The following is a 21,332-nucleotide window of genomic DNA, read 5'->3' on the forward strand; positions in this document are numbered from 1 at the left end:
CATAGTCCCCCTATTTCCGGGCACCAAATGTGTTTATTTCAAATCCAAACTGTGAGTATATATGTAAAAGAAGACAAAATGCTTTCTCTTTCATGTGTGTCTTCTTTTCTTATTATTGTAACTCCAATTGCTTGTCATATAAACAAAATTAAATAAAGTGGAATCCATATTTACTAATTTCATTTGGAAAAGTACCACACCAAAAAGGACACATAAACATCATCCAACCACTGTCACACTTTTGACCTATAGAAGGGGGAACTCCGACAACTACGTATGGGAAGCTCTTGCAAAGTGTGTTTGCAATACGGAAAGGACCCCAGTTACATTGCACTCATTTAGGCATGTAGACATGGTGAAGACGATCTTGCTGAAGTTCAAACCAAGTTCAAACCAAACCAAGTTCAAACCAAGCATCAGAATGTTTCTTTTTGTTCCTTCTATCACAGAGATTGCCAATGGCCCCGGGCCTGAGCTAGATTACTCTTCCTGCTACGACTGGTGGATTGATGATTCACTTGCTTAGTCAAATAGTATTAATTGTAAGTCGCTTTGGAATAAGGCGTCTGCTAAATGCCAAAAATGTAAATATAAATGGAAAGAAAGGTGATTTAAGTAACTTTGAACGTGGCCTGCGTGTTTGTGCCAGATGGGCTGGTTTGAGTATTTCAGACAGTGCTGATCTACTGGGATTTTCCTGCACAACCATCTCTAGGGGTAACAGAGAATTTGCTTGGTACAAATCTTCAGCAACTGTGTGATATTATAATGTCAATATGGACCAAAATCTCTGAGGAATGTTTCCAGCACCTTGTTGAATCTATGCCACGAATAATTAAGGCAATTCTGAAGGCAAAAGAGGGGGGGGGGTGCCCTCTAGTGGTTGTGGCCCTTAGTCCACTTAGACCGTTTATGTCTTGGGCCGGCCCTGATCACTGTATCTAAAGTGACCCATCTCTGAGAGAGACCAGGAACAGGAACAAGAAGAGGAACAGGAACTGTTTCGTAGACGGAAACATTGGCTCTGCGACCGTTCTGTTGTGGCTGCGTGTGGTGGTCATAGTCGTGATGAGTCGTGATGAGGGCCAGGCTGTTGAGAGGAAGTGAAAAAGAGAGAGACAAACTCTAAAGAAAGCAGAGTAGGAGAGTCAGAGTTTTCATCTGGATCAATCCGCTTGTTAAGTCGTGACGTATTTCCGGGGCCAACGTTGGCTGAGGCGCTGTCTTCGAGATGCCGAAATAATAATAATAATAAATTATATTTATATAGCGCTTTTCCGAGGCTCAAATACCCTGACAATAAGGAGAAAACGGTCAAGTGCTGTGTCCCTTGTTGTATGAATAGATCCGAGTCTAAAAAACGATTAAACTGTCATTCTACCGCTGTAGTTCACAGGTACTCCGGTGCGGAGAATTTCTGATTTGGACTCGGAAATGGCTAAACGTCACTTTTGACGTCAGACTTAACAAGCGGATAGATTAACCTGTAGATTTGTTCAACCAGGTCAACCAGGAATTGTGTTAAATTGACATAACTTATAACTTTACTACTACTACTACTACTACTACTACTAATAATAATAATAATAAAGTATTGGAATGTGCCCAATATTCCATGTATTTTTCACATTATATAATTTTTGAGTGAAAGAGGAAGTGATTGACATGTTTGTATACTCTGTGCTTAATAAGCTCCCCACACACTCTTTCACAAACCAAACTGAAACACTCACACAGCTGCCTCCCTTTCTTCCTCTTTCCTTTTCTGCTTACATGTAAATTGTCATTTTCACTATAGTGATACTTATCCAGACAGGCTTGACATGGAGGCTAGTATTAGGAGCACATGTGTGGGGGGAAACATTGATAATGATGACAGCCCAAATGGCCCACCAGCTGTTATTCAATAATATATATATATATATGTATATATATACATATATATATATTTTAAAAAAATAAAAAAATATTATTATTATATATGTATTTTTAAATGATTATTATTTTTTCAAAAAAAATGCCGGTTGAGAGAGAAGGCTGGTGTTGCTTGTTCGGCGCTTCTCCGCCCGAAATCTAGGTGTAATTGCAGTATACAGAGTAGATTGTCCTACAAAGACACTTACGATTTAGATTTAGTAGTCTAAAAATTAATTAGACCCCTATACTTTCTTTTATTTCTTTTTTGTTTCTTTTTATTATTACTACTCGATCTTTTCGAGTTTGTAAAGCGTCTTTGAGTGTCTAGAAAAGCGCTATATAAGTCTAATGTATTATTATTATTATTTATTTTTTTGTGATCAATTTTTTATTATTATTTCAGGGAGTAAAACAAGGGGAGTGGTAACATACAAGTAAACAAAGGAGAAAATAGAATAACAAAAATACGGTTTACCAGTACAAATACAAAATGCGCATAAACCTTTCAACCCCCCCCCCCTCCCCTTCCCTTCCCAATCTCCCTTTACCCCAATAATTCCCCACCTACCCCTCCTCCCACAAATGTCCCTCCCGCCAGATACCTCCCACCCACCCGCCCAATCACAACCCCCCCGCCACCCACCCCCCCTATCACAGCCCCCCCCCCTATCACAGCCCCCCGCCCACCACCCCCCACCCAATCACAGCCCCCCGCCCCCCCCCCTACAGGACCCTATGGAAGGAGCAAATCGATTAGCCTATAATAGTGTCTTGAGGATGGTTATAGTTATTTTTATTATTATTATTATTATTATTATTATTATATTCTAGTTCTATGTTTTATCTTCTTGTTTTTAATTGTAGCACTTTGAGATTCCTTATGTAAAGTTATTTTACAAATAAAATGTATTATTATTATTATTATTATTATTATTATTATTATTATTATTATTATTATTATTACTATGTCAAAGACGGCTAGACCAAGGATAAATTGTGTCAGGTGAGTGCACGTCCCCGGAGATGAGACCGAAGAAGGTGATAGAAGGATAGGGCTCTTCACAACCTATATTCTATTCTTTCTATTCCATTCTGTTCTTTTACATTTTGTTTTATTCTATTATCATCAATGTGCCACTAGAGGGTTTATTTTTTCCACAGACAAGCCTCTGCAAGTCAAAATATGTGGAGATAATGCCAATCTATACAACTACATAATTATTATTATCTTTAAACCTTTATTTTAGACAGGGGAAGTCCTACTGATACCAAGGCCTCATTTTCAGAGGAGCCCTGCTTCACAAACATGAAACAGGTCATACATGTACATTCAAATAACAAACATAATACAATGACTTAATTACATATCAATTACAAAGTGAATTGTCACAGAATATAATAATAATTAATCTGACCAAGTAACACAAGATAATCACATTTTAATATGCTTTGAATGTAGTTCCAAATACTCAAAAGAAGACGCTGATATACCTACCTGGTTTGGTAGATTATAGATAATAATAATAATAATAATAATAATAATAATTCATTATATTGATATAGCGCTTTTCCGAGGCTCAAAGACGCTAGTAGTTTGATGTATACTTTTAAAGCTATAAATGTTCCTGTTATGCAGGCTCTGTTGCATGAAAAGACACAACATTACTAAATAATTAAATTATAATTATATAATGATTAAAGCACTATGAGCTGCAACGTTTGCAGGAAAAGTGCTATACAAATAATAGTTATTATTATTATTATTATTAATAATAATAATAATATTGCACTAATACTGTGCTTGAGATCTTACCATGAATATGACACGATAGTTCGAGGGCTGTGGGCTCTACATGATTCTGGGCCCTAATGCAGCTGCATTACCTGCATATATGGTAGTTACGCCACAGATGAAGGTGTGAAATCAGTTCCATTCAGTGTGTATCCGATACTGTGTCCATCTGTGTTGACAACGTTGATCATTTCCAGGAGTCACACTGGAGTCACACAGGAGTCACACTGTCACACCAGGAGTCACACTGCACTGAACCACATTGTACTTTCAGATGGAAGGTTTGTTGTTAACCTTGTTTTTGTTTTCTGTGATTCATTCTCACTCCTTATTGATTACCTGATTACCTATGCCCAACCTATCTATCTAAATATGCTGGATTGCTTGTCGTCCCCCACATAACAGAGAATACAGCTGGAGGCAGGGCTTCTTCTTATTGAGCACCACTTCTGTGGAATAGCCTGCCTGCCCCTGTGAGGGGGGTCAGAGACAGTTACCACTTTTAAGTGTAACCTCAAGACCCACCTATTTAGATCTGCATACAGCTGCCCGTAGCATCTCCGCCTCCCCACTGCTATTACCCATGTCGACATATACCATGTATATGCTTTTACTCATGTCATGAGTTTTGTTCATATATTTTTCTTTTTATATGATGTATAATATATATGAGATATGTATATGAGACCTTGGTGAGAATGCACTTTAAAACTTTAAATAAATACACTTGTTGTTTATTGTTTTCTGTTCGGTATAACTTTATTATTAATTTGTTTGTATTTGACTAGATTAGCAGATTGTACTCTATGAGTACTTACACTAGGTTTCATCACAATATCCAACTACTTAATTGGGCAAATCAAGCTGAATCTCACGTGATTCTCTGAAGAAGAAATGGAAACTATGGATCAGGTTAAGATCCTAGTTTAATATCATAGTCATGTAAGTATTTAAAAGACAATTATACAATGTTATGATTATGATGATAACACAATGTTATTATTATTTGGACGTTTACACAACAATTTACAGGACTGCCTGCACTGTGTGATTACTGGTCTTTGCATGGCCTGCTCACGATCAGAGAACCTGACCCACGTCACTCAGGGAGAGCAGGTTCACTTCCTGGCTCTCTTCTGTCTGATGACCTCCTCCATCTCCCTGAGCAGGTTGTCCTTGGTGTTTCTGATGTTCATGGAGGCCTTCTCCATCAGCTCATCAATCATCTCTGGACCGTAAGCCCCCTGGAATGTGTTATATTTCTCTTGATACTTTTCCAAATCTATCAACAGAGAGACACTGTTTTAACACAACATGACAATTCCTAAACATAGGTAGCACTCAGTGGCGGGCGGTGCATTTCATACCTAGGCCTTCAGTGATGTCCTACCTGAATTATTCCACCTCTTAATACCATCATTATGACACGCCATGGCTCTAGAAACTATACATTTAGACAGAAACGCAGTATAACCGGGCGTTGCCATTGTTATTATAGCGGCACCTAGTCTGGGTGTATTCAATTCATTGCATGAAAACGAAAGCATCAGTTATTTCCCGAACTTTGCGGTCTGTCGATCTCGATAGGAGAACCGTATCGAGGTTCCATTTAAGGCCGGTTATCTTCCTCGTGTTCATACGGTCACGGGGGTGTGTCGTTTTCCATGGTAGCAGCCCGGGAAGTGGTTAAAAGATCGCATTGAAGCCCCACTTACTCACACAACTGAGCCAGGCAACACAACACACATATCTATGGACCCCAGGGTCGCTCCGTATGTCTACATCTCTTGCAGAAAACATTAAATGCTTTGTACTCACCAAAACAACTGATTATTTGAACACAAAATCCATCCTCCTTTCTTTCCTCAAGAAGACTTCAATGACTCTGTTGTACAGTTGATCAGTTCCACCAATAAGTCCTTTTACATGGATAGCGTCGCTAACGTCGGGGTTCGGCTTGTAGAACAACAGCTTCCATCTACACAAATTAGCGAGATCAAGTTTCAGTGTGTTAGCTCCGCCTCCCAATAGTTTGTATCCAATCAAAAGACGTGCAGGTGCTGATCAGGTGCTCCGCCATCCAGCAGGCCCCTTCGTCGGATTTGCTTGGATTTGCTCGCCAACTCGAGATCTGACCACGGCACGCCACAGCTCTTTTCTCGCTCACTTTAAATTACAATCTGTACTCGCGCCACTGTTGAATCTGCAGGCGGGCAGATTTCTTGGTACCCTGGCAACACATTATGGCTGAATTTGATTGGATAAAAGCTAAAGGCCAGCCCTCCAAATGTCTGGAAGCAGCGCAACCAAGAGGAAAGCTATGAAATGTGTTGTGACACGGGGGCGAGGGAGCTCAAGGACACGACACCGGAGGCAGAATACAGTGTTAGCCCCGTAGGGTATTTATTTACAGTGCAGGTGGGTGGAAACACAGATGATGAGTCCGGAGGTTTCAGCCTGGCGGGCTGGGGGTTTCAACCTGGCGGGATGGCGGTAGTGGTTGGCATGGGCTGTGGAGGAACAGGAAAGCAGGGTAAGTCTCCACGGTAGGCCAGTACATAAGATATCAACGAATCACAAGAATAGGCACAAGAGCAAAGTTCATAACTAATCACAGAGGATACTTGCCAGGTCATTCTTAGGGAAGAACTGACGATGAATGAAGGGAGTCCAGGGTAGATGTAGCCAGAGGGTTAATTGGGAGTGGAGACAGGTGTGTTGGTTTGACTGTGGCTGGATAACCCTCCAATCACCGGGAACGAGATTCACCTGCGGCGGAGAGCACGCTGTGCTCGAGTTGTGGGGGCGGGTGCTCGAGCTGTGGGGGCGGGGGAGGGCGTGTGTGACGGCCCAGCCGTAACAGGACCCCCCCCCGAGGGGGAGCCTCCTGGCGACCGGCCCGGAGCCTCCGGGTGGGCCCGATAGAAGTCCCTGAGGAGGACTGGGGACATGATCTGGGACCGGGGAATCCAGCTCCGTTCCTCTGGGCCATATCCTTCCCAGTCCACCAGGTACTGGAAACCCCGGCCACAGCGACGAGCCCTGAGGAGCCTCCTTACCGCCCACTGGGGGTGGCCATCCACCAACTGAGGAGGGGGCGGTGCAGGGGCTGGTGGCATCAGGTCGCTGGCGACATGGGGCTTAACCCGGGAGACGTGGAACACCGGGTGGATCCGACGGAGGGAGTGAGGGAGGACCAGCCGGATGGCAGCGGGGTTGATGACCCGGTCGATGGCGTAGGGGCCGATGTACCTCGACGCCAACTTCCGGGAGGGGACATTGAGGGGGAGATCCGCCGTGGAGAGCCAGACCCTCTGGCCCACCTGGTACACCGGAGCTGGAGTGCGACGACGGTTGGCGCTTCGGGTAGTTCGGGCGGTGGCCCGAAGCAAGGCCGAGCGTACGGAGGTCCAGACCCGACGACAGCGAAGGAGGTGTGCCTGGACTGATGGTACCGACGCTTCGCCCTCCTGGGTAGAAAGCAGGGGTGGCTGGTACCCCAAGGAGCACTCGAAGGGGGACCGGCCGGTGGCTTCATTCACCATGGCGTTCAGAGAGTACTCCACCCAGGGTAGGTCCTTGCTCCAGGAGGATGGATGGAGGGAGGACATGCAGCGGAGCGCCGACTCCAGGCTCTGGTTGGCTCTCTCCGCCTGCCCATTGGTCTGAGGATGGTAGCCGGAGGAGAGGCTGGTCGTGGCCCCAATCCCAGAACAGAAGGCCTGCCACACCTTGGATGTGAACTGGGGGCCACGGTCGGAAACCACATCCTGGGGAAGCCCGTAAAGCCGGAAGACGTGGGTGGTGAGTAGCTCCGCCGTCTCCGCCGAGGTCGGTAGCTTTGCCAGAGCTACCAACCGCACGGACTTGGAGAAGCGGTCCACGATGGTGAGGATGACCGTGTTGCCTAGAGACGGGGGAAGGCCGGTCACGAAGTCCATGGCGAGGTGGGACCACGGTCGACCGGGCACGGGTAGAGGCCGCAGCAGTCCTGAAGGAGGCCGGTGGGATGCCTTGCTGCGAGCGCAGGTAGGGCAGGCCGAGACGAACTCCCTGACGTTCGCGGCCATGGTGGGCCACCAGAACCGCCGGCGCAGGAAGGACAGTGTGCGTAGGGCCCCAGGATGGCAGGCGAAGCGGCTGGCGTGGCCCCACTGCATCACCTTGGTCCTGACGGCGTCCGGGACGAAGAGACGGCCGGGGGACCCCGGTCGGGGATCTGGCTGGGTGCGCTGTGCAGCTCTGACCACCGCCTCGATCTCCAGGGTGACCACTCCAACGACCCGGGAGGATGGAACGATGGTGTCAGGAGTGGTGGGTTCCTCCTCTGCGGCATGGAGCCGAGAAAGGGAGTCAGCCTTGGCGTTCAGGGAGCCCGGACGGAACGTGAGGTGGAAGTTAAACCGCCCGAGGAACAGGGCCCAGCGTGCCTGACGGGAGTTCAACCGCCTGGCCGACTTGATGTAGGTTAGGTTCTTGTGGTCCGACCAGACGGTGAAGGGGTGCTCTGCGCCCTCCAGCCAGTGCCGCCACTCGTGGAACGCCTCCACCACCGCCAGCAGCTCGCGGTTCCCGATGTCGTAGTTGGCCTCGGCGGAGGTATAACGGCGGGAGTAGAAGGCGCAGGGGTGCACGGTCTGGTCCTCCGATCGTTGAGAGAGCACGCCACCGACGCCCGTGTCTGAGGCGTCCACTTCCACGATGAAGGGCCTAGAGGGGTCTGGGTTGATTAGGACCGGCGCCGAGGTGAAGAGCCTCTTCAGGTCACTGAAGGCAGCGCTGGCTGCTGGTGTCCACGTGAACTGGCGCAGGGGGGAGGTGAGGGCAGTGAGGGGGGCGGCTACCCGGCTGAAGTCCCGGATGAATCGCCGGTAGAAGTTGGCAAAGCCGAGGAATGACTGCAGCTGTTTCCGGGTGGTAGGTTGGCCCCACTCGACGACGGCCCGAGTCTTCTTGGGGTCAGGGCGAGTCAACCCACCCTCCACGATGAGCCCCAGGAATTCCACAGAGTGAGTGTGGAAAGAGCACTTCTCAGCCTTAATAAAAAGGCGATTCTCCAGTAGGCGCTGGAGGACTAGGCGGACATGTTGGACATGCTCCTCAGGGTTCCTGGAGAATACTAGGATGTCATCCAGGTAGAGGACGACAAAGATGTCCAGCATGTCCCTGAGGACGTCGTTCATGAGGGCCTGAAAGACGGAGGGGGCGTTAGTGAGACCAAAGGGCATGACAAGGTACTCATAGTGGCCACGGGGGGTCTTGAACGCCGTCTTCCACTCGTCACCCTCACGAATCCGGACCAGATGGTAGGCGTTCCGGAGATCCAGCTTAGTGAAGATGGTGGCCCCAAGGAGGGGCTCAAAGTTGGAGCTCATGAGGGGGAGAGGATAGGTGTTCCGGACGGTGATGGCATTGAGCTCACGGTAGTCAATGCATGGCCTGAGGGTTCCATCCTTCTTCTTAACGAAGAAAAACCCCGCTGCCACCGGGGAGTGTGATGGACGGATGAGCCCCTCAGCCAGACAGTCGGAGATGTAGGTGTCCATGGCTGCCTTCTCCGGGGGGGCAAGGTTGTAGAGGCGACTGACCGGAAGTTTGTTGCCAGGGCGGAGCTCGACGGCACAGTCGTAGGGCCGGTGAGGCGGCAGGGTGCGAGCACGCTCCTTGCTGAAGGCCTCTCCGAGGTCGTGGTAGACCTCTGGGATGGAGGAGAGGTCAGGGGGAGCCGGAGGCGGTCGCAGAGGCGATGAGGGGGTATGGGCGGCACGGAGGCACCGGGCGTAGCATGCGGTACTCCAGCTCAGGATACGCCCCTCACCATAGCTGACATGGGGAATGTGGAGCTCGAGCCACGGTCGTCCCAGGATGAGCGGGGACTGGGGGGTCTTGAGGATGTAAAACCGGATCTCCTCCACATGGTTCCCAGAGACGGTCAAGGAGAGGGGTGTAGAGCGGTGGGTGAGAGGCCCCAGGCTGTGTCCGTCTAGGGCTGAGACGGAGAGGGGGGTCTCGAGGGCAACGAGGGGAACGGCAGCTGAGCGGGCCAGCTGGGCGTCCATAAAGTTCTCGTCTGCTCCCGAGTCAATAATGGCCTCGACCGTGAGGTTCTGCCCCTGCCAGGAGAGGGTGACAGAGAACCTGGCTGGGCTGGTGGTAGGTGGGGATTGAGAGACACGGCTCACCCGGATTCCCCCTTCGGGTGAGCCTGCCCTTTTGATAGGGACGGGCAGGTGTCACGGAGGTGTCCCTTCTCTCCACAGTAGAGGCACAGGCCCTGGGCCCTTCTCCTCTCCTTCTCCGCCGTGGTGAGGCGGGCTCGACCAAGCTGCATCGGCTCCTCGCCAGTGCATGGGGTGTAGGTCGACTCCCGTGCGGAGGAGGGGTTGGCTGTGACGATAGGGTCCTGGGGGCGTGGCGAGCTGGTCTGGTAGCGCCCTCTCTCTCTCCGACGCTCCCGGGAGCGCTCGTCAACGTCGATGGCTAGGGCCACTAGTTCGTCCAGGGTGGCGGGTCTGTCCCGGACGAGCTCGTCCTTGATGGCCTCACTCAGCCCCTGGCGGAAAGCAGATCGCAGTGCCCTGTCATTCCATCCGCTTCCGGCTGCCAGGGTGCGAAACTCGGTAGAGTAGGCCGCCGCGGTCCGGTTCCCCTGGTGGAGTGACATCAGTCGCGCCCCGACCTCCTGTCCTGCAGTGGGGTGGTCGAAAACCCTCTTGAACTCCGTGAGGAAGGTAGCGTAGTCACCGAACAGGTCAGGGCGGGCGCAGAGGGTGGCCTGGACCCAATTCAGGGCGTCGCCGGTGGTGAGGTTGGTGATGAACGCCACCCGGGCTGCCGGCGACCAGAACTGGCTGGGCTGATGCGAAAACACCAACTCGCACTGGAGGATGAAGCCTCGGAACTGGGCGAAGGCTCCGTCGAAGGGGCGGGGGCTGGCTAGGTGGGGCTCCCGTGGCTGTCCAGTAGGTGGTGCCGGTAGCTGGGCAGGGTCAGGGAGAGCAGGGGGGGGGGCAAAGGCTGTGAGCGCGGCCACCTGTGCTGTAAGCGCTTGGGTCGTAGAGATGAGGTGCTGCATCTGGGTGGCGCGGTGCTCCTGGTTAGCCTCCTGGGTTGTCATGCGAGTGTTCAGGGCCTGGCACGCTGTAGCGGCCACCTGGAGGAGGTGAGTGTGTTCCGCGAGGATCTGGATAGCCGTCGGACCGGATCCAGGGGTGGGAGATGGTGCCCGGTCCTTCGTGTCGTCTGAGCCCAATTGCATGGTCAGTTCTTCTGTTGTGACACGGGGGCGAGGGAGCTCAAGGACACGACACCGGAGGCAGAATACAGTGTTAGCCCCGTAGGGTATTAGGGATGGACGGTTTCCAATTATTGAAACCGAAAAACCGTCAAAGACTAAAACCGCGGTTTTCCGGTTAACCGAAAAACGACCGAAAAAAAAAAAAAAAAAAAAAAGAAAGAGCGACAATTTCAAATAATTGAGCCCTACTGCTACAATACACTCATGTCGAACACCATTAAAACACCGTAAGCACAGTCGCAACACATTTAGGCTACTTAGTTTCACAAATATAAGTGGAAAGGCAGACTTTTGTAAGCTACACCATACATGAAAACACATGAACACTTAACACACCAGCTCCGCTGATCCAGGGTGCACGCCTGCACGGAAGATCATCTCTTGGAACAGCGTCTTCATTGAATGAACTGCTTTCTCAATATCTTGGTTCTTAGACAAAGTTTCAGCTGCTGCTCAATGTATTTAAATATTTGAATACTGCTCAATAATCACTGAAATATTAGACTTAGAATTATGCAGTGAACATACTTAAAGCTTTTCATAAAAACCACATGCCGCGAGACTGACTCGTCCTGAACTGTCGTAAGTCAATCAACAAAGAATGCCCCATCAAAATAAAAGTGCCCATGGTAGAGCTGTCAAAATAGAGCTTTCAAAATAAATGTACTAATACAGATAGAGATAAATACAGAACTACCTTTGCGTCACTAAGTGACCGCGTATCTTCTGAGACATGCGTTCTGTCATCACTTTCAGTAGCGCCTTCACACACAGTGGCGCTGTGCACAAACACTCTTGATCCGTATAGCTCTTGTTTTATTATATTGTGGTTTAGTAAATACTGCACTTGGAGTTACATTCAATGCATGATTTGTGCTATAGAACATAAATAAAGTTTGATTGATTGATTGATATCAAATCAAATCACATTTTATTTCTATAGCGCATTTCTCACAAAAGTGACCCAATGCGCTTTACAGAGAGCAGCGAAAATGATCTTATTAAATGTAAGCGAGTAATTGTAAAAAACCTTTCCTATCTACCAATAACTGAAGGCAACTATCTTTCCCATAGAGTGATTCGTTACCCTTAAATATAATCCCAATTAGATATTAATCCTCAGTTATTCTTCACAACTGACCAAACCTCTCACTCATTGCGCGGCAGATTCAGACTGTATCATTGTTATTTTCACACACGACAAACATGTGACATGTTCCAGTTTTATTCTTTGAACAACATAGGAAAAAAAAAAAAAAAAAAAAAAAATCCGGTTTTAGACGGTTTTGATAAAAAACCGTTTCTATTTTTATAAACCCCGGTTTTCGGTTTAACCGAAAAACCGTCCATCCCTATAGGGTATTTATTTACAGTGCAGGTGGGTGGAAACACAGATGATGAGTCCGGAGGTTTCAGCCTGGCGGGCTGGGGGTTTCAACCTGGCGGGATGGCGGTAGTGGTTGGCATGGGCTGTGGAGGAACAGGAAAGCAGGGTAAGTCTCCACGGTAGGCCAGTACATAAGATATCAACGAATCACAAGAATAGGCACAAGAGCAAAGTTCATAACTAATCACAGAGGATACTTGCCAGGTCATTCTTAGGGAAGAACTGACGATGAATGAAGGGAGTCCAGGGTAGATGTAGCCAGAGGGTTAATTGGGAGTGGAGACAGGTGTGTTGGTTTGACTGTGGCTGGATAACCCTCCAATCACCGGGAACGAGATTCACCTGCGGCGGAGAGCACGCTGTGCTCGAGTTGTGGGGGCGGGTGCTCGAGCTGTGGGGGCGGGGGAGGGCGTGTGTGACGGCCCAGCCGTAACAAAATGAAGAGAATAGACTACGGGAATAATTGAATACATATTTGTAGAAACATTTTATAAAAATTAAATGTATATTCTGATGATGTTTAGGCCAGCAGAGAAGGCCTTGCTGGCCCTGACGGCACACCACTGGTAGCACTATAATTATAGATGCAAATGCACTCACTGTACGGTGTAAGGTGCTTGGAATAAAAGTGTCTGGTAAATGGCAGACACAGCATAGACATGTAGTTAGGGATTCTCCCTGACAGATGGCAACTGTCCGTTATGTATGTACATTTTCTCCGACTGGTAATCATTGAATGTGTCTGAACCTTGACAAGTCCACCAACACTCCTATTTACTGCCTGCGTATATTTGGTTGTTAAGTCTGACATTTAAGCGTGACGTTTAGCAATTTCCGGGTCCGAATAAAAAAATCCCCGCACCAGAGTACCAGTGTACTAAAGCGGTAGAATGACAGTTCAATCGTTTTTTAGACTCGGATCTATTCATACAACAAGGGACACAGCACTTTCCCGTTTTTCCCATATTGTCAGTGTCTTTGAGCTTCGGAAAAGCGCTATACAAATATAATTAATTATTATTATTACTGCAGCATTTCGAAGAGAGCGCCTCAGCCAACGTTGGACCCGGAAACACGTCACGACTTAACAACCGAATTGGTGCTAAATTTGTGTTGGTCGGAGAAGACACACATTGCAGTGACACCAAATTACCACATAGGTAATGTGTGAATTTCACTTACCATTACCACAGTTGTTGATGTTCAACAGAGGCATGTGAATCACAGTGGGGGCTTTGGCGTAACCCTTGAACACATAGAAGTCCTCTGTATGAGTGGAGTCATTAGAATCCACAGCAACCCTCGGAAAGGACATGTTCACACCCCTGGACATAGTAGATGCCTGTTCCACTGTCTGTGGAGTTAAAATACCAGAGTGGAGAAATGTAGGGTTGTTTAGCTGAATTATCCATTATCCTTTATCTCTGTGTGTGTGTGTGTGTGTGTGTGTGTGTGTGTGTGTGTGTGTGTGTGTGTGTGTGTGTGTGTGTGTTCTTGCCAACATTGGATCCCCTTCACTGAAGTCCATGGAGATGATGAGGTCAATGTCTCTCTCAGGCCTCAGGACACTAAAGTATGGGGAATTCGTCAGCAAACCAGCGTCCTCAAAGTGCCTGATATTGTCTTCCTTAACGCTCTGAGCAACCTCTTCAGCTGAAAAACAGATCAGGTGTAATCAAAATGTGCATTAGTGGACAAATCTCTGCATGACTATGGTCTCAACCCTTATCTTTCTTCCTTTGTCACACTGGGCATACACTACATGATTTCGTCACATTTTTGCCATCTCAGAGGATTCCTAATCGGTTGAAATACTAAGAACAGGCTAGACCAGCATGTCGGTACGAGTGGCGAGCAAATAAACTGATGACAAGATACTGGAGGGAAAGATGAGGGGGAGTCAGTTGTAGAAGCTTCACGCACTGGTAGGGAAATAATCAATATCACATGTATTTTGTGTACTTCACAAAATTACATAGCCTATAAAATAAGAAAACAATTTTTATACTTTATTCTATATCAATTCTTTAATCGAACACAAAAACATGCCTGCCAACCTCTTCAATCAACCGCCTTTGATGATGAAGATGATGACAGAGATCTTGGTCGTATCGTATACGTCAATCAGGTGAGGCTGGTTGAGGTAGAAATCGGAGGACAGGCTCATTGTGATGCATGTATCAAACGTGTGTTTGATGCCATACCTGATTCCATTTCATGCATTACAATGAGCTGGTCCTCCGATTTCTACCTCCACCAGCCTCCCCTGGTGGACTGTATGCCCGGCATCAGCCACCATTAAACCACCCATACTACAGTAAAGTGCAGTAATGATCTGTGCTCACCACCGTTCATCCTGACTTGGTGAAGGAAGTTGTAACTGGTTCCCCATGTCCAGGTAGCGATTAGCTTTAGGGTCGTGAGTAAAGCCAATAATTCTTCTCCGACTGTGAAACAGAGTGTAACAACACTTAGCAACAACACAACCAATCAAGTTCAAATGTTGCCATTTTGGAGAGTAATGTCGGGGATGGTGCAACTGACTTACTGTGTACCCCGAATGTGTGCCAATCTTGGAGGGAATCACACACATCCATAGTGAAGCTTTTGACTTTTTCCTTAAATGTTCCTGATGTCTTCCAATCATCCATGGTGAGTATCATATAATCACCCCTTGAGTTCTTCTTTCCTGTGAACAATGCAGAGCAACTGAGACATCTTTTAACCATGATAATAACAATGCATTAGAGTAATAAGGTCTGATTTTATTGATTTTAACATCACATACTTGCATTGTCTAAATATACACAATATTGCGGAATACTTGATGGATCAATATAGACAGCATATTTCTGAATAATAACAATTTCACCTATAGTGTCATCAATTGTGATCTACAACTCAGTGACCTTGATGCTGATCTCTCTTGTGGACTCTACCTTTGAGCAGTGCATTCAACTCTGTTTCCAAAAGAGAGCAGTCTTCTTTGCTTCCTACATTCAGATTCAGTTCCAGCACTTTCTGGACAACTTTCTGGACAACTTCCTGGACAACTTCCTGGACAACTTCCTGGACAGCTTGGACACCTTTCTGGACAGCTTGGACACCTTTCTGGACAGCTTGGACACCTTTCTGGACATCTTTCTGAACAACTTCCTGGACATCTTTCTGGACATCTTTCTGGACAACTTCCTGGACATCTTTCTGGACATCTTTCTGGACAACTTCCTGGACAGCTTGGACACCTTTCTGGACAGCTTTGACACCTTTCTGGACAGCTTGGACACCTTTCTGGACACCTTTCTGGACATCTTTCTGGACAACTTCCTGGACATCTTTCTGGACAGCTTGGACACCTTTCTGGACAGCTTGGACACGTTTCTGGACAACTTCCTGTACACCTTTCTGGACAACTTCCTGAACACCTTTCTGGACAAATTCCTGGACATCTTTCTGGACAACTTCCTGGACATCTTTCTGGACAACTTCCTGGATTCCTGCCGTCTCCTGACTAGACGCTGGAATGCCTACAGGAGGTGAACACAGAGAAAACAATTTAAAACAAATCTAAATGATAGATCCATGTACAGTAACTCAACCAGTTTACAGTAAGGTATTGTATGTAGATAGCCAGCCTACCTGTGATCCACTGCTTCAAATGTGTTAGTATATCTTTCTCATCAGCGAGAGCACTGCCACACAGACCTTGATGCAAAACAAAAGGTTTAAAAACGATATAGGATATATTACATGCAACATACTATTGCCTTCATTTGAATTGGGGAAATGTACCTTGAACATAAAGCATGTCCATCTCTGGTTTTTGTTTTTTTAGTACATTAACATCAAATTCACTCCCAAAAAACTCTGTGTCCACAAAAGCACCAGTGAGAGAATATCCAGCTTCATGGGGCGTCAGCTCAAACCAGAGATCTGTTGAGACAGGAGAAGCTACAGTATACTAAAGGTGCTTTTTGCAACATTTAGGTACACTAATATTTCTGGTTTGCAGTTTTTGTGGAATATGGCTTTGAACGACCTGAAACAGCTTAGTACTTAATGTCTTACATTATCAAAGAAACCATCATACATACAAAGCATACCATCAGTGTTAGTAGAGTTAGATTTTACATGTTTACATCACTTTTATACATTTATTCATTATCCGTGCTGTAGCTCGCCTCTTTTATTTCTCACTATCATACAGTAAAAGCTACCTGCACATACATGAATTCATTTATGACAATACCTTTTTCCAAATGCTCATGTTTGGCATCCTTGTCAATCACAGTGTAGATGGGATAGGGGTCGTGGCTGTGGCCGTCTCTCTGGCTGGAGAGAGGACGTTCTTCTATCTGAGGGGGCAAAGGGCAGCAGCGTTCAGTAACAGTTTGAATGTTTTTCAAAAGAGTTAAAAACAGGATGTAAACACTCACAGTAAATGAAATGACTACTTAAGTGAAGAATGTGTGTCTTGCTAAAGGTGGAGGTTTCATGGGCTTACCACTTTAACAATCTCAGGCACACAAAGTGCTGCCCAGACATCAGTCAAGGAGTAGTTCTCCTTTTCTTTGTAATATTGCATCAGTTTGTCTATCCTGGTCCTAAAGCTTATGTGATCATGCTTAGTCCTTTGAACTATTGCCTGTGTCACCTGCTCAACATGTGTGGACCAATTAGGCTTCTCGTACAGGGAAGACATGCACCTGGAGAGAAACAAACTCAGTCATATGAACGTGTGGTTACTTTACATTTCCAAAAAGTCCATTATGGTCCATGGATTTTAGTGCTAACAAGCTGTGCAATGTAAACACGCCTCAGGAAATACATGATTTGCCAACATTACACATGACATTCAGCTACAATATCACCATGAACATCATAAACCATATCAAGATGATATCTTTTGCTGTCCCAACATTTTGCCTAAAATGACCATATTCAAAATAAACTGCTTATAACATTAGAAATATGATGATTAGATACAAAGGTAGGGTATCAATCGATGACACCTTGAAGTTGTTGTGGATATGCTCAGATCATAGTTGATAATAACATACTGTAATACACATGACAAAGGGATAAGGTACAAATAGAAACAAATATGTTTTAATGGGTTAATTCCTGCAATAGGTTTTTTAAGAAATCATGCAATCATAGTAAGGAAATGAAATGACAAACATGAGAATTGATTTGTCCTTAAAGCCTTTGCATTTAATTTTTCAATGTGGCATTTTGCGTAATCGTTATGCGATACAAAGTTTAGAATTTCGATTTTTATTCTGTCACAAACAATGCATACACATTTGGGAAAATAAATTGCAAACATGATATAGCCTACAGTTCTAGCTTCTACTACATAGTGTGTAAATACCATATAAAACACAGGAAAATCACGGTTTAGACTACATGGCCCCTTTAAGTAACAGGTTTTGTGTAGTCTGTGTACATGTACAGTATTCTTTGATGCAGCATCAGGACCTTACCATGTGGATCCTGACACCCCACTCAGGTAGAGGCAGCAGTCCAGTAGGTCCTCCCTCCCCATCTGGTCCAGTGATCCCAGCAGCCCCACCATGGCTCTCTCACCCCCTCCAGAACCCAGAACCGCAATGTTGGGAACCTCGTCCTGCAAGAACCTTTTGATAAGTCTTCATTATTTACGTAATGGACTGATTTGAATAAATAACTTACTATGGATAAAAACACCCACCAGAGAGCATGTAATGTTGTGCCTCTTCAGACATTGTTGGACAGTTGATCTTCTATCAGTGATGTGTGTTTTCTCCTCCTCGTTGAGGGAGTGTCCTAGTCTGATTTTAGAACAGTTGGAATAGAGACAGAACACAGTTGAGAATAAATGTTTGCCAGGAGCCTGTAGGTAACCCCACTCATCCTATCTTATCTCATCCTAAATATTAAATCCAACGTCGGTTATCAACGTTTATGTCTGTTACCTAGCAACCAATGGTACTTCCATCTCATGCAGCTCCTTTGTAAGGTAGCCTATACTTTGTAACGTATTGTAACGTCCCTATATTGTAAACAATAATATCTTATCTTATAATTATCTTATAATGGATCAGAAACAACGACGGGCAATAAACTTCAAGACATTATTATTATTATTATTATTATTATTATTATTAAAAGTTCCTAAGCATTTTGATACATATTATGTCTGTGTACATTAAAAACTAGTCGTCATCACAAGTTAGAAAATGGGTTTAAAATGTAAATGACCAACTGCCACTCCTTGAACAATAACAACGGAATTATGTGAAACTTGCAGCGCTCCACCACCTGGGTGTGATGTCTGACAGTTAGGACAGCCTAATGGTTATCCTAAAGTTAGGTGACTTTATTTAAGATTTGGTGAAGTTAGGAAGCTTGTGCAATACACTTTTCTTTTCTTTTTCTCAGGTTAGGATAGGAACATTGACTTAGGAGCTGTGATCTTTAATGGCTTTTCGGTCCTAATCCTAATTACCATGGTTACCAAACAGTTAAGATAGGATATAATACGGCCCTTGGGGCCTGTAAATATGTAACCCCACCCAACCATCAGGAGCCTGTCGGTAACCTAGGTAAGCCACGCCCCAAAATAGAAATTGTCCAATCATATCACAGCTTAAAAGTTACTACAGGCAGAAAACTCGGACAAACAACTTAGACGGAATATTCTTGTAATCTTTTTAAAAACATGTCTATTACTTGCTGTGGTAAACCAGAAATCAGAAATTTGCCAACTCCCGACATTGGAAGTCATTGAATGTCATTCAGTCACGGTCGGTCAGTCAGTCAGTGTCAGTGAAGCGTTGTTTGTTTGTCCGAGTTTTCAAAGGGGGCGTGGCTTAGCGACAGGTCCACTGCAAATAACTGAAAAAGTCTCAACTAGAGGTCAATCACACCCACGCATGCACGCACGCACACATATGCACAACATTGTCTGATAAGATTCATCATAATTGTATTGTATTTCCATTGTATGGAACTGATTTCCCTCTTAAAATACAGTATATTTCAGTAAAAAAACTACACATGTAGTTTTTTACCCTCTTACTCTGGTTGCACAGTTTAGCAACATGGAGCCCAAAAACAACTCTGTTACCACATGCATTTATAAATATGATTACAAATGTAAATATGATTACAAATGTATTTGTTGTAAGTCGCTTTGGATAAAGGTGTCTGCTAAATTCCAAAAATGTAAATGTAAATTGCTAACCACAACTGCAAATAATTAGGAGCAAGATAAGGTATGGCATTCAGGTAGGTCAGAAGCCTATAGGCTTGGCAGTTGACCTGCTACAAGAGTTTAACATGTCCCGTCCCATCCCACCCCCCTCAACCTCAATGGACATAATAACACTTAATAGTTAAATATTAAACAGTTACATATTAAATTAACAGAAATACCAATACATGTTTTATCTAATAGTAAAGTGTAGTGTTAGTATACACTGAAATATGCTAGTAACACATTATTTAGAACACTTCTAATATACTTGACTATTTGACTATAAGTATGACTAAGATTACATTTTACGTGTGTTTAAAGTACATCTCAGACAATCTATGGTCCTGGAATCGCTCGAAATGAAGCCATGGCTCGATGAAATATGAATTGGGACAGCCCTCCCCCTAAACGTGAACGCGCAAATCGAGCCATAGGGGTGAAAACGAAGGGCTAGGGGTGAATATTATTTGCACATAGAGTTAGTTACATTACTTGGAGTCAGATTATCAATATTAATTCAATTAATTTAAAACAAAATATAGCCACATTTCCTTACCAAACCGTCGCATTGTAACTGCCATCCCAATAAGACCTACAAAGAGCGTTGAGAATAACTTCCTGCCAGGCCCACACACATGACATAAGAAAGGCATTCAGTTACCAACACTTATGTTAAAGATGTATCTATAATAGAGAACATATTACCTGATCTGAGACATCTGTAAGAATAAGGAGATGCAGAAATCAAAGCTCTTGGTGGCAAAAGCTGCATGGGACGTAGAGAGTCAACACTTTGATCCTTTTGGATACCAAAGAGATGCTGCCTTGTATATAGTTAACTGAAGCCCTGTGTACCCTGGAACTGATTTCCCTCTTGAGTAGAACAAATACCTGGAGTTGGCATGGACAGTGTTGATGTAACTGCTTGGTTCTGTGTGTACATAATGACACAACTATACTTAACAATATTGAGTACAAATACATGACATACAATGTTTACACCAGGATGCAATCAGCATAACAAGCAAGGAAGCAATGATGAAAAACCTGTCCAATTGTATATCCAGGAAAATTCCCTTGCAGCCCTCTGTTCTTAGAGCGACTACTTCCAGTTTGCTTATCAGACACTGTCCTCATGCTCATCAAGTCAATAAAGCCAGTTCCTTGGTTGACTGCCAGTGCCTACTAGCCACTGGATTTCTCAGAATGTGAGTCCCACATATTCCCAGTGGCACAGAGTCACAATATGAGAATCCAGCAGTGTTCCATCCAAAGGTTTTTGGCCATGAATGCATTCGTCCTTGAGTATGTGTAGGACTGAGGTCAACAGTCCTCCGCCAAGTCCAGTGCAACTCCTACCTACAGTCTCTGAATTCATCCGGCTCATGCCGGCCGCTGGCCTACATCCTGCTAGCCCCTCCTCGTCGTCGGAACTGCTGGACAATTCATGGTCCAGAGCGGGGTACAGATCCTGGTGCAGGTCCTGGTACTGGTCCAGGTGCAGTACTGTGTGTTTTGCTCATCTGCTGACAGCTATCAGTGCCCTATGAAGGATCTTCTTGTGGATAATGATGTTATGAATCAATCTATAGAGGATAGTTGTGATCTTAAATGCGTTGTGTCATCTCTGGATAGATCAGGTGTGCAGCAAACACGAAGTGACAAGGATATTCAAAACACGGGTGGCAATGATCACTCA

At 45.5% G+C, this 21,332-nt stretch overlaps 1 protein-coding gene across 10 annotated transcripts; it reads right to left on the minus strand.

Annotated features, from left to right (window-relative positions):
* Positions 1–4,461: 4,461 nt before the first annotated feature.
* LOC308153433 (cytosolic phospholipase A2 gamma-like) lies at positions 4,462–20,720 on the minus strand. 10 transcript variants are annotated; one of them, XM_080526581.1, is made up of 14 exons: positions 20,339–20,720; positions 18,107–18,206; positions 17,880–18,022; positions 16,898–17,099; positions 16,643–16,748; positions 16,186–16,326; positions 16,033–16,098; positions 15,795–15,920; positions 15,333–15,728; positions 14,942–15,082; positions 14,739–14,840; positions 13,892–14,046; positions 13,576–13,747; positions 4,462–4,991 (listed from the first exon to the last, which is right to left on the minus strand). In XM_080526581.1, exons 1-14 carry the CDS (start codon positions 20,350–20,352, stop codon positions 4,828–4,830), a joined length of 2,028 nt encoding a protein of 675 aa, XP_080382707.1. In that variant the 5' UTR covers positions 20,353–20,720; the 3' UTR covers positions 4,462–4,827. The 10 variants fall into 10 exon arrangements, 8 of the variants coding, with proteins under 8 accessions (XP_080382707.1, XP_080382705.1, XP_080382710.1 ...); XM_080526579.1 differs by having other exon boundaries at positions 15,333–15,749; XM_080526584.1 differs by having other exon boundaries at positions 15,333–15,593; positions 15,750–15,920.
* Between the last annotated feature and the right edge of the window lie 612 nt (positions 20,721–21,332).

This window comes from Nansenia antarctica (assembly GCF_963989245.1).
Source record: "Nansenia antarctica genome assembly, chromosome: 3".
In the NCBI taxonomy this organism is placed as follows: domain Eukaryota; kingdom Metazoa; phylum Chordata; class Actinopteri; order Argentiniformes; family Microstomatidae; genus Nansenia; species Nansenia antarctica.